General features: G+C 41.7%; 1 protein-coding gene across 23 annotated transcripts in view; it reads left to right on the top strand.

Moving 5' to 3' along the window:
- Nucleotides 1-16,613, top strand: part of MTSS1 (MTSS I-BAR domain containing 1) — a 155,122-nt gene that overhangs the window by 104,427 nt on the left and 34,082 nt on the right. For 12 of the 23 annotated variants that reach the window (XM_087931698.1, XM_087931696.1, XM_087931689.1 and 9 more), the window contains exons 4-6: nucleotides 440-524; nucleotides 1,655-1,746; nucleotides 5,001-5,075. In XM_087931698.1, coding sequence (XP_087787824.1) covers nucleotides 440-524; nucleotides 1,655-1,746; nucleotides 5,001-5,075 — 252 coding nt within the window. Of the gene's footprint in view, nucleotides 1-439; nucleotides 525-1,654; nucleotides 1,747-5,000; nucleotides 5,076-13,720; nucleotides 13,733-16,613 lie in introns of all 23 variants that reach the window. The other 11 variants (XM_087931697.1, XM_087931693.1, XM_026703639.2 and 8 more) reach the window with 1 other exon arrangement.

Raw genomic sequence — 16,613 nt, 5'->3', positions numbered from 1 at the left:
AAGGTTTTTCCAGAAGTGGTTTGCCATTGCCTCCTTCCTAGGGTTGAGAGAAAGTGACTGGCCCCAAGTCACCCAACTGGCTTTGGGCCTAAGGCATGAGTAAAACTCACAGTCACTCAATTTCTAGCCTGATCTTTAACCACTACTACACCAAATTGGCTCTCAAAAGTTTTATACTTTATTTCAAATTCCATATACATCAAAATCTATATGGAAATGTGTTACCCAGTTATCAGTCTCAGCAGGATCCAAAAATGTGTATAATAACGTTACGGATTTCTGTAGGAGCCTCTCATAAGGTTTGATCAGGTTCTTGAACTCCAATGCTTCATACCCTCAGTCTAATCTGGGTTTTACATGCTTATTTTCTTTGCCAGAATGAACTTGTGGTGCCAGTTTCGATATGTTAAGTCCATTTCTATTTTTACTTCCTTTTCAGGTGCTACCAGAGAAATTGGCTCTGCTTTAACCAGAATGTGCATGCGACATCGAAGCATTGAGTCCAAGCTGAGACAGTTTTCAAGGTGAGTTATGCATGTTGCCAGCTGACAGTCTGGGAACAGAGTTTCACTAGATATTGGATGGCGTTCAGAATTTAATTGGTACTCAGGCTTTTTCATTCAGGACCATATTAAGCTGTTTACTGGGGCTGAGTTCCAGCTAACCTCGACTTTTTGTTGCTGGGAACATCCTTTCATTTTTCTCCCACTCTACAAATTGGGCTTTGCAAAGGGGAAAACTCAACGTGAGAAGTCACAAGTCACATTCCGGCTCTGTATTTTCAAAATAGGAATTCTTGTTTCAGACATTGCTCTAACTCAGCAGTGGGTGAAGAATGGCAAAACGCGTGATTTCCAATTTTTTGAGAACATTGATTAGTGTTGCAAAAAACAGTTTTTCCCTTGCGGGCCTATTTCTGGTAACTCTTGAACAAATTGGGGAGTTGTTCTTGCGTGATGATTAAGAGATTGAGACAGAAATTAAGGAAGTGTTGCTGCAAATCTAAATTGTGCTTCGTAGTCACAAAAGCAAGGATGCACAGATTGAGCTTCCCTAGAGTTTTGGATTTGGCTTGTAGCCTTTTTGCAGAGATGCCACAAAACTGTCATTTTTTTCTTAACGTAGCAGATGGGGGAAATTATCAGATAATGGCAAATCATCATATTAACTGTAAGTAATTGAACTTAGATTACATGCCTGTGTAATTAAATCAGATTTAGCATGTGATTTGTCCTGGTAATTTCTTTGTCCTGAGCATTCCATTCCAGTGGTGGGTTTGCAAACCCACCACTGAAGGGATTAAGTGTAGCCCTTTCTTGCCACTCTTGCATTGAGTGGCCTTGGGCTAAACCAGTATTTCTCAACCGTGGCAACTTTAAGACGCCGGGACTTCAACTCCCAGAATTCCCCAGCCTCTCAATCTCAAACAGCCTGCTGTTTACTCTATAAGGCAGCCTTGAGGCAATACATGAATCCTTTCTTACAGGATTGCTAAACCCGATTTATGGTGCTTGTGATTGAAACAGACTTTCTAAGTTCTGGATTTTGGTTCCTGTGTGGGAAAAGTGTGCCTTTAAAAGGTTTAGAGGTGGATTCAGATTGGTCCTTTTCCTGCAGGATTTGATTCCTCTTTGTGTTTTCTCAACAAAACTAGTGCTTTAATTGACTGTCTGATAAACCCACTTCAAGAACAGATGGAAGAATGGAAGAAAGTGGCCAATCAGCTGGACAAAGACCATGCAAAAGGTAGCTACATGGCAGTGGGACTGCAGGGGGCTGGGTTGGTGTGTGGGGCACACAGCAGAAATGATAGAATAATATGGGTGGAGACAATAGAGAACAGCCTTAAAAGAACAGAAGGAAAATTGATGTCAGCCCAATGAAATAGACCAGATTAGAAACCAACAGCATAATCTCTCTGAGAAACCGGTTCACCAGATGGGATTAGCCCACCCGTTCATATCAACAGAAGGGGCATGCTGCGGTAACCATCAGCCAAGGAATTTAGGCTGGCAGAGTCCAAACCATGGCTCCCTTGGAAACATTCTGCCCCTTGAGGTCAGATCTGTTCCCATCCTACTGGCTTTCTGAAAGGCCTGAAAACATGGTTGTGCCAACTCACCTGGGACCCCAATGGGGGTGTGGTACCTTGGAGGTGGCTCATTGAATAGAGAACACCCTCATCTCTTCCTCTTGGTGCACGCTTTACTCCCTCTGTCTCCATCCTGCTTAGTTTTTTTTAAATTTAAATTTAAAATTTTAAGTCTTTATTGTTTTATTTTGTATTTTATTCAATGTCTATAAGCCTCCTAGAGTCTCCTTTGTCGAGATGGGCAACATTTAAGATAGGTAGCTAGGTATCTGGATAGCTAGACAGACAGATAGACAAAAGTAGTCCTTGACCTGTAACCATAACTGAGCCCAAAATTTATGCTGCTAAGCCAGATAGTTGTTAAGTGAGTTTTGCCTCCCTTTACAGCTTTCCTTGCCACAGTTGTTAAGTGAATCACTGCAGTTGTAAAATTAGTAACATGGTTAAGTTGTTCTGATCCACGCCCTTTTCTGACAAATCAAACACAATCCAAAAGGAACAAAAACCTTGTAATGCTTTATGTGATAAGCACAAGCCTTGCCAAACTCTGCGAGGCTTGCCAAAAGATAACAGACAAGAAATAATTTGCAAGACAAAAATTTTCAAATACAAACTCAGGATACTGGAATGTCCATGAGGCTGTGGTTTCAAAACGACTTTGCCTTCTGCAAAAGAATGTCTGATTCACAGCTGGCTTTTATCTTCTTGAAGGAGGGGCCCTTACCTTGCAGCCTTACTCCCGAGTCGCCCGTGCTGTTGTAGCTGCTCTTTCCTCTGAGCAATCCTGCGCGCTTGGCACAGGCTCCTTGGGAACCTCCTCATCACTGCTGCCAGCCCCCACAATCTTTGAAGGCAGCAGTCCACTCCCTAATGGTCCTGGCCCCTCATCTGAGTCCTCGCTCTCCTCAGACGTCCGCACCTGCTGCCGGCTAAACAAAACATAAGTGAATCTGGCTTGCCCTTGTCAGAAGGTTGCAAAAACTCATCCCATGATCACCAGACACTACAACTCCCATAAATATGAACCAGTTGCCAAGCGTCTGAATTTTGATTACAGGACCACACAGGTGCTGCAACTGTCATTAAGCGTGAAAAACAGTCATAAGTCACTTTTTTCAGCACCATTGCTGAACGGCCACTAAAACGAATGGTTGTAAGTTGAGGACCACTTGTAGATAGATGTCAGAACAGCTACTTAGAACGGCTATGACAACAGAATTTTGCAAGTCTAAATGTCCTTCTCTTCTTCTGAGAACGAGGGAGGGGCTCGTTTAATACATTTTCTCAAGTTATTTTCTTGGCCTGGGCTCTAGCCTCGTGGATCTGCCCCATGCCTTGGGAACAGCTCTTCTTCCTGTGTCCTTCAAGGTCACTCGCTGTTTCCCCGACAGGTTGTTAAAAATCTGCCTGCTGACGGGTTCCTTCCTTTCAGACAATGGCTCTTACAATATTAACAGTAACATTCCCCAAACAATTATTGCTGATGCAAGACTTCAGTTGTCTCAGGACGTGAAACAATAGTCTTTATATACAAGAGGGCACATTGCTGCAGATATTAAGAAAAATTTCCTAACAACGGAAACTATTCAACAATCCAGCCAGTTGCCTGGTTGCTGCTGGGCAGGAGAACTTAAATCCCTGATACTTGTCCACAGATCTTCTTTTTGTAGTAGGAAATCAAAGGTACTTTTTGGGTGACATTTAAGATGGGAAGCAATGTAAAAAAATTACATTGTAGTTGTAAATAAAATATACCCTGTAAGCCTACCATATTTTAAATAATAAACCTTTCAGAATTTCCCTAAAAATACATCCCACTCACATAACTCACCCACATTGTGGCCTTTATGATCACAATAGTTAGTCCACCATCTCTCTCTTTAGCCCAGATATCGTAGCTTAAGACTACGATTGTAAGCCGCCCAGGGTTGCCTTGAGGTAAGATAAGCAGTCTATAAATTAAATAAATAATTAGATGATATAGGATGGATGGGTGGGTAGGGAGGTAAGTGGATGGATGGATGTTATAAGACACAAAGGGTCAGTCACCAGAAGATACCCATTTCTGAGCAGGGAAACGGTAAGTTTTCCATTGCTGATGTCTTCATTTAAAATTTGGATAGATGTTGAAGGTGCTTTAACCTGGATTCCTGCACTGAGCAGTGAGTTATGCTCCATGGTCTTACATTTTCAACAGTATGATAATGCACAGTAGCTTCTATTGATAATGTGATGGCCTTTTTTTCCCCCAGGTTTTGCTCTGATCCCACAGTTTACAATTTAGCTTCTCTTCCATATGTTGCGTTTACGCACATGCTGTACACACACACACACACGCACACAGAGATAGATTTTTAAGCATCTGCTGATATGAATGAGGTCTCAAGTCCACGTTGTGATAAATTTGTCGGTGTCTAAAGGTGGCCCAAAAATATTGCTTGGTTTGTCCTATATTTTGGCTTTGGCTACGGGAGGATATGTATGTCATTCAAACTGCTGATCAAAAATGATCCTGCTTGTTCCAGATCATAAATTGATTCGTCTGGTGACCTTATTTTTCTATGTAAAAAAAAAGGAAGCCATGGCAATCCGTTGCAATTGCTAAGAATCCCTTCTGTTATTACTTATGGCCTTTACAACTTCCGTTGATTATGTTTTCCTAGTCTTTCTTGACCTTCGTTTGTGCAAAATGTTAAATGCACCAAGCCATTAAAATGAAAAGTGCTTAAGCTTCAATCTCATATAAGCTTACCTTGGCATATAAGCCCCACTGAATTTCAGCAGAGCCTTCACTTACTCAATATTACTATTAAAATTCATCTCCAACATTGCTTGTCTAACTTGAGCTTCTAGCCCCACTGCCTATCAAATATGTTTATGTACGATCTCTTTCTCACTCTCTTGGTAGAATATAAAAAAGCACGCCAGGAAATAAAGAAGAAATCTTCAGACACCCTGAAGCTTCAGAAGAAGGCAAAGAAAGGTACGGTTCTCTCGTTTTTTCTTTCCTTTCTTGATAGAGACCTGATCAGAAGGTTCCACTTTTATCCAAAAATGAAAAGTTGCAAACGTATCACTACATACTGCTGTTTAGCGGGCTTTCAGTTCCTCCTCTGTGGAAACCCTGAGAGACATCTTTTGTTGAACTTGCTAGAGCAAACTACTGCTTCTGAGTGGAATGCAACATTGGACAAAAAGCAGATTTCACTTCCTTATGTACTCGAGTATAAGTCGACCCGAATATAAGCCGAGGCACCTAATTTTGCCTCAAAAAACTGGGAAAACTTATTGACTCGAGTATAAGCCGAGTTTTTCAGCACATTTTTTGTGCTGAAAAAAACCCCCTCGGCTTATACTCAAGTGAGATTCCCTCTGGGAAAAAAAAATGGTGTGGAGCTCCGGATCTGGGCAGCCGCTTCCCTGCGTCCGTGTTTCCTTTGCAACTTGTAAGCATGGGGGTAATCGGAAGCAGAAAAGTTCTTGCATGAGGATGTATTGTTTTTTCTTTATTTAACTGTTTTTAGGGGGGGGGGAAAGACCCACCATCATGTGAGAATGCTCAGACACGAAATCTATCCGCCTGAAAATCAGTGTGTGTGTGGGGGATTTTAACAGAGGGAAGACATAGGGAGAAGGCAAAAGCGACGGAAGATCCTTCAGCCCTAGCTGCTTTCAGTCCGCTCGGGAGGAGGAGGGGGAGGAGGAGGTGGCCTACTCCTCCCCCTCCTCCTCCCGAGCAGACTGAATGCAGCTAGGGCTGAGGAAACGAAGCCACCTCGGCTCGCGTTGGTTTCTGCGATCTCAGAAAACAACGCGAGCCGCTCTCACCAACTTTTCCTCCCCCTCCTCCTCCCGAGCGGACTGAAAGCAGCTGGGGCTGAAGGATCTTCCGTCGCTTTTGCCTTCTCCCTATGTCTTCCCTCTGTTAAAATCCCACACACACACACACACACACACTTATTTTCAGGCGGATAGATTTCGTGTCTGAGCATTCTCACATGACGGTGGGATTCCACCCCACCCCAAAAAAAAGAACAGTTAAATAAAGAAAAAACAATATATCCTCATGCAAGAATTTTTCTGCTTCCGATTACCCCCATGCTTACAAGTTGCAAAGGAAACACGGAAGCAGGGAAGCGGCTGCCCAGCTCCGGAGCTCCACACCATTTTTTTTTCAGAGGGAATCTGACTCGAGTATAAGCAAAATGTGCTGACTCGAGTATACAAAAAATGTGCTGAAAAACTCGGCTTATACTCGAGTATATACGGTAATTCCAAAGCCCACAAGAGCCTCTTGGTACATTTGTGATTTAATGGAATTAGGTTACAGATGTGCATGTCTTCTCAGAAATGAAAATAAACAACACAAATAAAAGTAAAGTTTTCTGCTCCAGAGACATTGAAGGTCTAGGACTGTTGGAGGCCAAAAAACAAGCACATAAATATTTGTTCATACCAATTTACTTTTCACCTGCAATTCTGTGGTATAGGAGTGTTTCTTGCATTGTCCAAGGCATGTTTTTTCAAAATTCAGAATTGAAAGCTGCATTTGTATATTATATTTTCTTAATTAGAACAGACATGCTACTGAGAAATAATCAGTTAGAAAATTATGGGGAAATGTCCCCCTTCTCCAAGTGAATCACTTCGGTTAGAGAATCCTTGCCTTTTATTTCAAGAAATTGGGGAAATATTGGGGAAACGGGGCCACAACATTTTAGTCACAAGGAAAGGAAAGATTTCTATTCTTCAAGTAACACACACTTTTTAGTATTTAAACGCTCCCACTTGGAGCCCAAAAATGGTTGGCATACAAGTTTTAACTGAAGTTACAGAATATCAAGGGTTGGAAGAGACCTTGGAGGTCTTCTAATCCCGCCCCCATCTCAATCAGAAGACCCCATACCAGTGATGGCTAACCTTTTTGCCGTCGCGTGCCTGCACCCATAATGCAATGCGCGTGTGACACCTCTCCATCCCCCTGCGCATGCACACGCAACACCCCCTGTGCGTGCCTCCCGCTCCCCACGTGGCCCAACAATCAGCTGGCTGGTGGGAGGCAGGCATACATGCGCAGGGGATCTGTTCCGGGCAACGGCTCACCTGTCGGCAGAAATGGCTTTGGCATGTGTGGCATAGGTTCGCCATCACGGCCCTATACCATCCTATACTGAGCTGAGGTGGCGCAGAGGTTAGAATGCAATACTGCAGCTACTTCTGCTGACTGCCGGCTGCCGGCTATTTGGCAGTTCGAATCTCACCAGGCTCAAGGTTGACTCAGCCTTCCATCCTTCCGAGGTGGGTAAAATGAGGACCCAGATTGTTGGGGGCAATAGGATGACTCTGTAAACTGCTTAGAGAGGGCTGTGAAGTATTGTAAAGAGATATATAAGTGCTCTTGCTCTTGCTATTCCTGTCTGACCTCTTCTTAAAAGCCTCCAGTGATTGAGCACCCACCATTTCTGGAGACAAGCTGTTCTACTGATCAATTACTCTCACTGATAGGAAATCTCTCCTTGATTAGTTTCCGTTCTGTTGCTTCTTGTCCCACCCTCAGGTGCGTTGGAGACTAGATCAACGGGCTTTTAGTGTACTGATATAACTGCTGAGAATCTTCCTGTGAAGAGGGTGTGTAATAATATCTAAACAAATAACAGCTTCTTTTTGCAAAATTATCGATCTATTGAAAATCACTGTGTAGGAAGTAGGAAGATTATTGAAATGCAACAATCATGCTGACTGCCAGATAGTATGCTGGGAACCTGTTAATATATAGGTAAACCCTTGACTTTCAGCATTTAGTGACCGTTCAAAGTTACAACAGCCCTGTTTCACATTTACAACCTTTGTAGCATCCCCATGATCATGTGATCAAAATTCAGATGCACGGCAGCGGCCTCATACTTATGACCATTGCAGTGACCTGGAGTCATGCGATCACCTTTTGCGACCTTTTGACAAACAAAAATTTTTGATCACGCGACTGTGGAGATGATGGAATGTTTGTGTGAAAAATGGTCATAAGTCACATTTTCCAGTGCCGTTGCAACTTTGAAGGGTCACTGAATGAACTGTTGTAAGTTGAGGACTACCTGACCCAGCCTTCTGACAGTGGGGCAGGACTTTTTGGAGCTGAATTATCTTGTAGATTTTCCAGATAAGCCTCCGTTAGTCTGAGGTCTAAGTCTGAGGTAAAAAAGCTTTTGGGCCAAGCTTGACCTTTGGTGACTGGATAAATATATCACTATTGCAACAGGACAGAATTATTTTGTTATTGCTGCCTTCTGATCTACGGTACTAGAATTTCCTGCTGATCTTGCTTTTAAGGACTAATCTGCTAATCTGCTCGGCCCCTTTGTAGACCCCTTGAGATTAACAAGCTCAGCTGTTCAGTGAAAATTAAATATTGCAACTGTTCTGCCTTTGCAACCCAGGTTCCCTTTTCTTGACCTAAACTTTAAAACCTCACATTAAAAGGGGATCCTCTATTCATTAGATTTGGTTTTAGCTTAAATTTGAGATAATTTACATTTTAAAAGAATAACGGGACTGAATAGCCTCTGTAGCGGCTATCAAAGTGTTTCAGTTATATCTTTAACTTTTAAGTAAGTTATATCTGTAAAGGTTTATTAGTAGATCCTTAACTCTTCCGTTTTGCTTTTGCTTGAAATTAAGAAGACAAAAAAGTGTGAATACATGACTGCACTGTTGAATTTTGTGAAGTTCAAAGCTATGTTTTTTTTTAAAAAAAAATCAGTATTGTTTGGGTCCTGATGTAGGATTAGTCCTAGAGCATTGTTTTTCAAACTTGACAAATTTGATGAGTGGATTTCAATTCCCAGAATTCTCTAGGCAGACTCACTAGCTGGGGAATTCTAGGAATTGAAGTCCACATGTCTTAAAGTTGCCAAGTTTGAAAAAAACACTGCTCTAAAATCTTGTTTGAACAGACAATACAAACCTGATAGTCCTCAGCCTACAACCACAATTGGGAACCGAGTTTCTGTTGCTAAGCAAGGTAGTGGTTAAGTGAGTTGCATCTGATTTCATGGCCTTTTTTGTTGTAAAATGAATCACTGCACTTGTTAAGTGAATCACGGGATCGTTAAGCCAATGCGGTTTCTGCCATTGGAAGCTGGCTGGTGATCACATGACCTGAGGGTGCTGCAACCATTTTAAGTAAATCTTAGTTGCCAGGAGCCCAAATTTTGATCACTGTGACAGTGGGGATGCGACCGTTTTAAGAGGGGCTAAGTCAGTGGTGGTATTCTACCGGTTTGGCCCGGTTCTCCCGAACCGGTAGTGCCGATAAGCAGCGGAGACCGAACGGATTATCTCCGATGCTCTGTTGTTGGGCCCACCCACCCGCCTGCCCGGCCTCCCATACTAACCTTTATGTCCTGCTTTTGAACTGCAGCTGCTTTGCGCGGCAAGCAGATTGTTGCACGGCAGCTGCTGAAGCGACTGGGAGAATGCAGGCTTGCAGGAGGTGAGTCTGCGCTTGGGCAAAATGTGCGTTTGGCATGTGCGCGTGAGCATAGTGCCCCCACCAAGCCACACCCACCAAACCAGGGGGGGATTCTACCAGTTCGCACCTATTCACTAGAACCGGTTGTTAATATTCTAAGCAGTTTGGAGAACTGGTTGTTAGAAGAAATTACTGGACTAATCCTGTAAGGAAGGCAGGAAGGAAACATTCTGGTGTTGCTTACAGAAACTGCCTCTCCATTAACCCTTCTTGGCAGGACTAGACTTCCTGTCTTAGGAACTTCTCTGGAGTTTTTTTCCCTCCTTTGCTGGTACTTTGTGTGGAGTGACCATTCAATGGCACTGAAAAAAGTGACTTATGACCATTTTTCATACTTACGACTGTTGCAGCATCCCCACAGTCATGCGAGGAGATGCGTTCCTCGATGTGAGTGATATTAAGTTGGCCACACCCAGCCAATAACATGACCACCAAGCCATGCCCACTAACTAAGCCACGTTCACAGAACCGGTTGTTAAAAATTTTGAATCCCTCCCCTGTACCAAGCCGGTGGTAAAAACATTTGAAACGTACCACTGGACTAAGTCACTTCTTCAAGTGCCATTTTTACTTCAGATGGTTACTAAACAAATGCTTGTAAATTGAGTGATGTAACCTGTAATATATTGAAACTAGCACAAAACCGGTGTATGCAAGACTTTAGATCTTAAAGCATATTTTGAGAAGAATTTCCAAAGGATTAGTTGTACCTTTCTTTTTTCTCTTATGCATTTTTTTCCCAGCCCAATTATTTTTTAGGTCAGCTGCTGAACTAGACTTTTTAACGATGGGCAATTATAGTATCCCCTCCTTTCAAAGAAGAGAGTAACCATTTTGGTTGCTGCTGACAGATGCAAAGAGGTTATAAGGGGGAGTTATTTTACTTTCTGGCAAAGCATTTCCAAAAGTCTTCCAACAGAAAGTATCTCCCTGGAAAAGTATATTATCCGTGGCAAGAGTGCTTTTTCTTGGTAGCAATTCAGAAGCAACATCTGGAAGTATTTGTAGCTAAAAATGAGCAATCCTTTTAAAACCCATTTAAGAAGAAATTAATTTGGGGGAGAAAGGAAGGAAGAAGGGGGAGGAATCTACTGTAAGTCGCTGCAGTGAATGTTGCTGTATAGCATCTATCACAGTTTTAAAAAGCAGTTGTTGAATATCGTACTATGAATCAAAAAAAAGTGCAAAGTTAGCTGTGGCCATAAGCTCCAGATAGCTGCAGCATTGTGATGGAAGCTCCACCTATTTTTACTGTGTATCACACCTGTGTCTGTGTGTGTGTGTGTGTTTGTTTGTGTGCGTGCTCATGCATGCACAGGCCTTTGAGAGAGTATTGACCCCTGGCAATTGCCTGGACAAGTCCCTGCAGTTTTCTTGGCAAGATTTCAGAAATGGGTTGCCATTGCCTCCTTCCTTGGGCCAAGAGTCAGTGACCGGCTTAAAGTCACCCAGCTGGCTTCATGCTTAAGCAGGACTAGAATACACAGTCTCTTGTTTTCTAATTTGGTGCCTTAACCCACCAAACTGGCTGTATTCCTCACATGTGCAATGTGTAAATTAAGGAAAAAAAAACAAAACAAAACAGGCAAAGCTTTAATTGTACTCTTGTGGCCATCGTGTTGATTATTTTTACTACATTTTGTGACACGCCCTGGAAAAGGAGTAGTGTGTTTTAAAAGCGTTAACAAAAAGGACAACAGCAGACATATGTGTGTTTCTGAAGAAGTTGGAAATAATTAGTTAAAATTCATCCCAGGGAAGATTTGAAGGCTGAATGTGGCTTTCCCAATTCTTCCCAAGCTTCAGTAAAGAAAAGAACGGGGGGAAAATCTCTTAAAAGACAGTGAAAGTACAATATAGGTAGTCCTCAGCTTATAATCAGTTGCTTAGCCACCATCAAAGTTATGATGGACACCCCTAAAAACACTTAAGACCCAATTATGAAGTTCTGACAGCTGCCTTCCTGGTCATGTGATATTTTGGCTGCTGGGCAGCTGACTCCCATTTATGGCTCTTCACAGTGTCCCACACTCACACGGCCGCAATTTAAAGCATGTTTGCCGAAACCCAGCATTTACAGGAAGTCCTCGAGTTAATGACCACAATCGAGCCCAAAATTTATGTTGCTAAACGAGTTTGTCCCATTTTACGACTTTTTTTGTCCCAGTTGTTAAGTGAATCTGCATTCCCCATTGAGTTTGCAAATGTCAGAAGGTCGCAAAAGCTGGTCACTTGCCACTGTCACAAATATGAACCAGTTGCCAAGCGGCTGAATTATGATCACAAGACCGTTGGGAATGCTGCAACGGTTGTAAGTGTGGGGAAAAAACTGGCCATAAGTCACAATTTTTCCCACAATGCTGTTATAATTTTGAATGGTCACTGTTGTAAATAGAGGATTTCCTGTACTTTCAGTTTTTGGCAAAACGCCCCAAAGGGAACCACAGTTTCATTTAATAGCTGGAGTGCTCCTTTAACGAATGCTGTCCAAAAAAAAGGTCGGTTATGGGATGACCTACTTTATAATCATCACGACTTCTAAACCAGAAATAAAATGCTGGTTTTCGGGAACAATTTTGCTAAGTTGCAGTCATGTGACAGGGGGATGCTGTAAACAGTTGTAAAATCAGATCAGACATATGATAACCAAGCAACATGGCTTACAAACATAATTGGCAGCCTCCATTATACTTGTAAATCGAGGACTGTAAATTCTCTTGGGTTTTTATTTTTTTTCCTAGATCTGTTAAAATATAGATATGGCAAGTTTGTTATCAGCTTCAGAAACTATTCCAACTGTTCAAAGAATACAAAACACGTGGGATAAAATAATTTTTTAAAAAAAATCCTACACAATACAGAGATAAGTATTTGGCCAACTCCAGTTTTATTGGTTTGCCGCCAATGAAGTGTTAATATATGAAGTTGAACAAAATTGCTTTTGAGTATATATGGCAATTTTGAGCCCGGAAAGCAAACGATAACCACAGCAGCAGGCATAGCTAATGTTTTGTAATTGTTTTGGGGTGAAATTGTTTACACGGTACATTACTTTAATTTCTGTTGCCTTTTGTGGGCCATTGTTGCTTATTTATTTAAAAAAAAAGTATGGTTGCTTATTATATACATGAACCCTAGATGGCCAACAAAAATGCATAAATCATAAAAAGGAAAGATTCAAACTCTTAACCCAACATCAGGGAGAGGTTGTTCCATTTTGTAGGTAGACAAAAGATCAGATTTAATAGAGGGGACCTGGAGTTGGAACCCACCCTATATCTAATATAACGGGATGGCTAGATCTCTTTAGGGAGTGATGTCTGCACAGGTAAGCTGGCTATTAATGTAGTACTGAATTGCAGCTGGATAAAAGTGGGGAGCCCATGCAGGTCACAGCAGGGATAAAACACAGGCAAACTACTGAAGCTTACTGAATAATAGTATTTATAATCCAATTTTCCTAGAGGATAGAGGTTTGAGAAAGCCCTTTTTGAAGGCTCTTTTCAACAGGAGCCACTTAACTGAAGATTTAATATACGCCTCTGTTTCCCCCCCGCCCCCCTTCTCTGTCACCTTTCCAGTCTCCACTTCTATTCCTCTTAACTAAAATTTTTTGAACCAGGAACCGCTTTGTGCCAAGCGGTAAAATGTTCGATTTGTGACCCATCGTTTGCGAATCCATTTCATGGGATCATTTTCAAATTCTAGCTTAGGGCATTGGGTCTCTTTGGACTTTGCTTTGCTGGTATTTTATGGCTCGCTTTGGCCAAAGGATTTTGGGGATGGGGGTGGAAGGAGGTCAACAGAAAAGGACCTTCTGAGTCATGATTTGAAGGATCAGAATACGATTCTTCTGAGATCTTTTTTTCCAATTTGTCAAGATGTTCCAATTTGTCAAGATGAATCGTGTTGGAAAAGACTTACACAAAAGGTTTTGTTGGAAAAAAAAAATGGAGCTGGGATTCAGTGTGTTTCTCTTCAGGCTTAGAATGATGCTTGAACCCTTGGAGTGCTGGTTTTGACTTCTTTTATTTTCCTTTTTTTTGTGTGTGTCAATTTTTGCATCCTGCTATTTCCCATCATGCTCATCTTCTTGACAGCAGAGGCACTCGGTAAGTTTCACCTTGCACTTCCCCCCCCCGGTGGCTGGTTGGGGGTCACTCTGGCGGTGGTCACTTTATGGTACTAGTACAGTGATGGCAAACTTTTGTGGGTCAGAAGTTTGGAAAATGCCTAATTTTTGACTCTTCTGGCATATCACACCCACCTACCCTCTGAACAAATGAAAAACAGTTCTCTTCCCCACCCCTTTTCCCATCCTGGCCAGACTGAACAGTGACCCTAGGCAATACCAAGACTTGTCCAGAAGTGGAGCCACCACTGCTGTTCCGCTTCACAGTATTCTCCAGGATTTCCTGCACGCTGTGTACCTTCAGGCATTGTTCTCTTTCTCTTGATAGGTCCAGTGGTGGGATTCAGACATTTTTACTACCCGTTCTGTGGGCATGACTTGGTGGGCATGGCAGGGAAAGGATACTATAAAATCCCCATTCCCACCTCACTCCTGGGGGAAGGATACTATAAAATCCCCATTCCCACCTCATTCCTGAGGGAAGAATACTATAAAATCCCCATTCCCACCTCACTCCTGGGGGAAGGATACTATAAAATCCCATTCCCACCCCACTCCTGGGGGAAGGATACTATAAAATCCCATTCTCACCCCACTCCTGGGGGAAGGATACTGTAAAATCTCCATTCCCTCCCCTAACCTGCTTTCCAGCTCTGTTCTCCTGTGCAGGACAACAAAAGAAGACCCAGCCAATCAGCTGGGACTTGGGAGGCAGAGAATAGATGGGGGCGGGGCCAGTCAGAGGCAGTATTTGCCGGTTCTCCAAACTACTCAAAATTTCCATTACCAGTTCTCCAGAACTGGTCAGAACCTGTTGAATACCACCTCTGGCATAAGTCTCTATGGCATACCTGAGGTTGCACAAGTTCTTCGCCCTTAAAAGTAGCTTCAGAAAATGCTTTTCTGCAGCCTCTAAAAACTGAAGCCTGCCTGGTTGTCACACAGTTTTTGGAGGCTCCAGAGGCCACAGGAGAGCACATCTCTCTCAAGCAACTTCCAGCAGATCTAGAGATTGTGCAAGAGCATACTTTATTCTCAAGCAACCTTTGTGAGTCTGCAGCCTCCCCACAAAATATCACATGAGAACGGGGTGTGCTTTTGAGAATAGCTGTCAGGTGAATGTTGGGGTGTCATCCAAAACATCATGGTGTGTCACCTTGGATGCACATGTCATTGGTTTGCCATCATTGTTCTAGTATCTACTAGCTTTGCAGGATTTCAGTTACAGCTAATGTTGGACCTGCCATCTTTAAGAGGAAGGAGATGCTAAGGTCTACATCTTCTTTGTCCAGAAGTAAATCAAAGCAGTAGCACATTTTGTAATGCATGAAAATATTTATTCTGTCATCAGATGTTAAAGGAGGATAGGATAGAACACAATTCTTTATTGGCCAAGAATGGTTGGACACACAAGCAGTTTGTCTCCGATGCATAAGCTCTCATGTACATACAAACAACAAAGTGATAGGTCATAGATCATAAATCATAGTTACCATCATTAATTGTAAGATACATAATATACGATTATTCAAGTTTCTGGGCTAAGTTTCTACTTGTGGCTAGCAATAGATACAGATTTTTTTGCTACTAAGATTGCAACCTATTTTGGTAACCAAAATGATCATATAATAGATCGAATCAGCAGGCTTTAGTTTGCATAGTTAGGATTGTATCAGACAACCCGGAGCAGTGGGAGACTCAGAAATTTCTGAAGATCTTTAAAGCTGTTTAGAAAAAGAGACACCTTTTAATGTCTGTAGAACCTAAAATCATTAATTTTTCTAATCCCTTGATCTTAAAAAAAAATCTTGTCTGTCTTAAATCACTTGCATGTTATATCACGATTATTAAAAGAACTCTATTAAAAATGGGTATAAATAATTCATCTTGATTACGATGATGATAATAAAGATGATGATGATGGGGCTGAAAAAGTAAAATGCATCATTATATATTTATATAACATTTTTATTATTTTAATAAATAAATCAGTGCGGAGAACATACCTAATAAGTCGTCCTCCTATTTTCCCCACAGTAACAAGTGAATTGAGCTGAGATACAGTGACTAGCCTAAGGTTATACCCATCTGGTTTTCATGGTGAAGGCAGGACTTGAACTCATGGTCTCTTGCTTTCTAGCCTGGCACCTTAACCACTACACCCAACATTTATCCAGAATTTAAAGGAGAGTAACTCCAAAATTCTTGCATCTGTTTCAGCAGAACTGAAGAAGTTTTATTCTCTAAAGATAGAACTCAAAATCTCCCAGTGATTGGCCCAAAGTCACCCAGCTTAGCTTTCATACTTAAGGTAGGATTAGAACTCATAGTCTCCTGGTTTCTAGGCCAGTGACTTCACCATTAGACCAAATACCTTATGTTGTGAATTTTAAAATGCTTCTATCAAGGTAGCTAGATGGAGTGCTTTTTCTGGTGGATGAAATATTTAAGGAATTATTTTCCTATTCCATAATCAGTTATTTTTATAGACCACAAAAAGCTCCTACTGAATCCGTTTGGGATTTTTTTCCTCCTACTTCTTGGCAGCTTTGATGTTTCTCCAGTCTTGAAACTTAAACATTAATTCATGGAATAATCTCATAAACCTGAGAGGAGTAAAACATGCTACATTATATTGATTTTATTACAAAACAAGCAACTTTTGCTTAAAATTTGCCAAACAACTGTGGTTAAAAAAAAAAAATGCGTGTGGGTATAACTCACTGCTGAACAACAGAAATTCTGAACTCAATCGAAGTTGTAAGTCGAGGATTACATGCAGTGTGTTTGTGAGCATATGGATCCCACAGACAGTTTATCCATTTATTCTGGAAAATGCATATCAAATTAGATTATGATCC

This window comes from Pseudonaja textilis, chromosome 3 (assembly GCF_049901715.1).
Source record: "Pseudonaja textilis isolate UNSWEBS1 chromosome 3, rPseTex1.2, whole genome shotgun sequence".
NCBI lineage: Eukaryota > Metazoa > Chordata > Lepidosauria > Squamata > Elapidae > Pseudonaja > Pseudonaja textilis.
The sequence above is the reverse complement of the archived record's forward strand: the minus strand, read 5'-3'. Positions and strand labels throughout refer to the sequence as shown.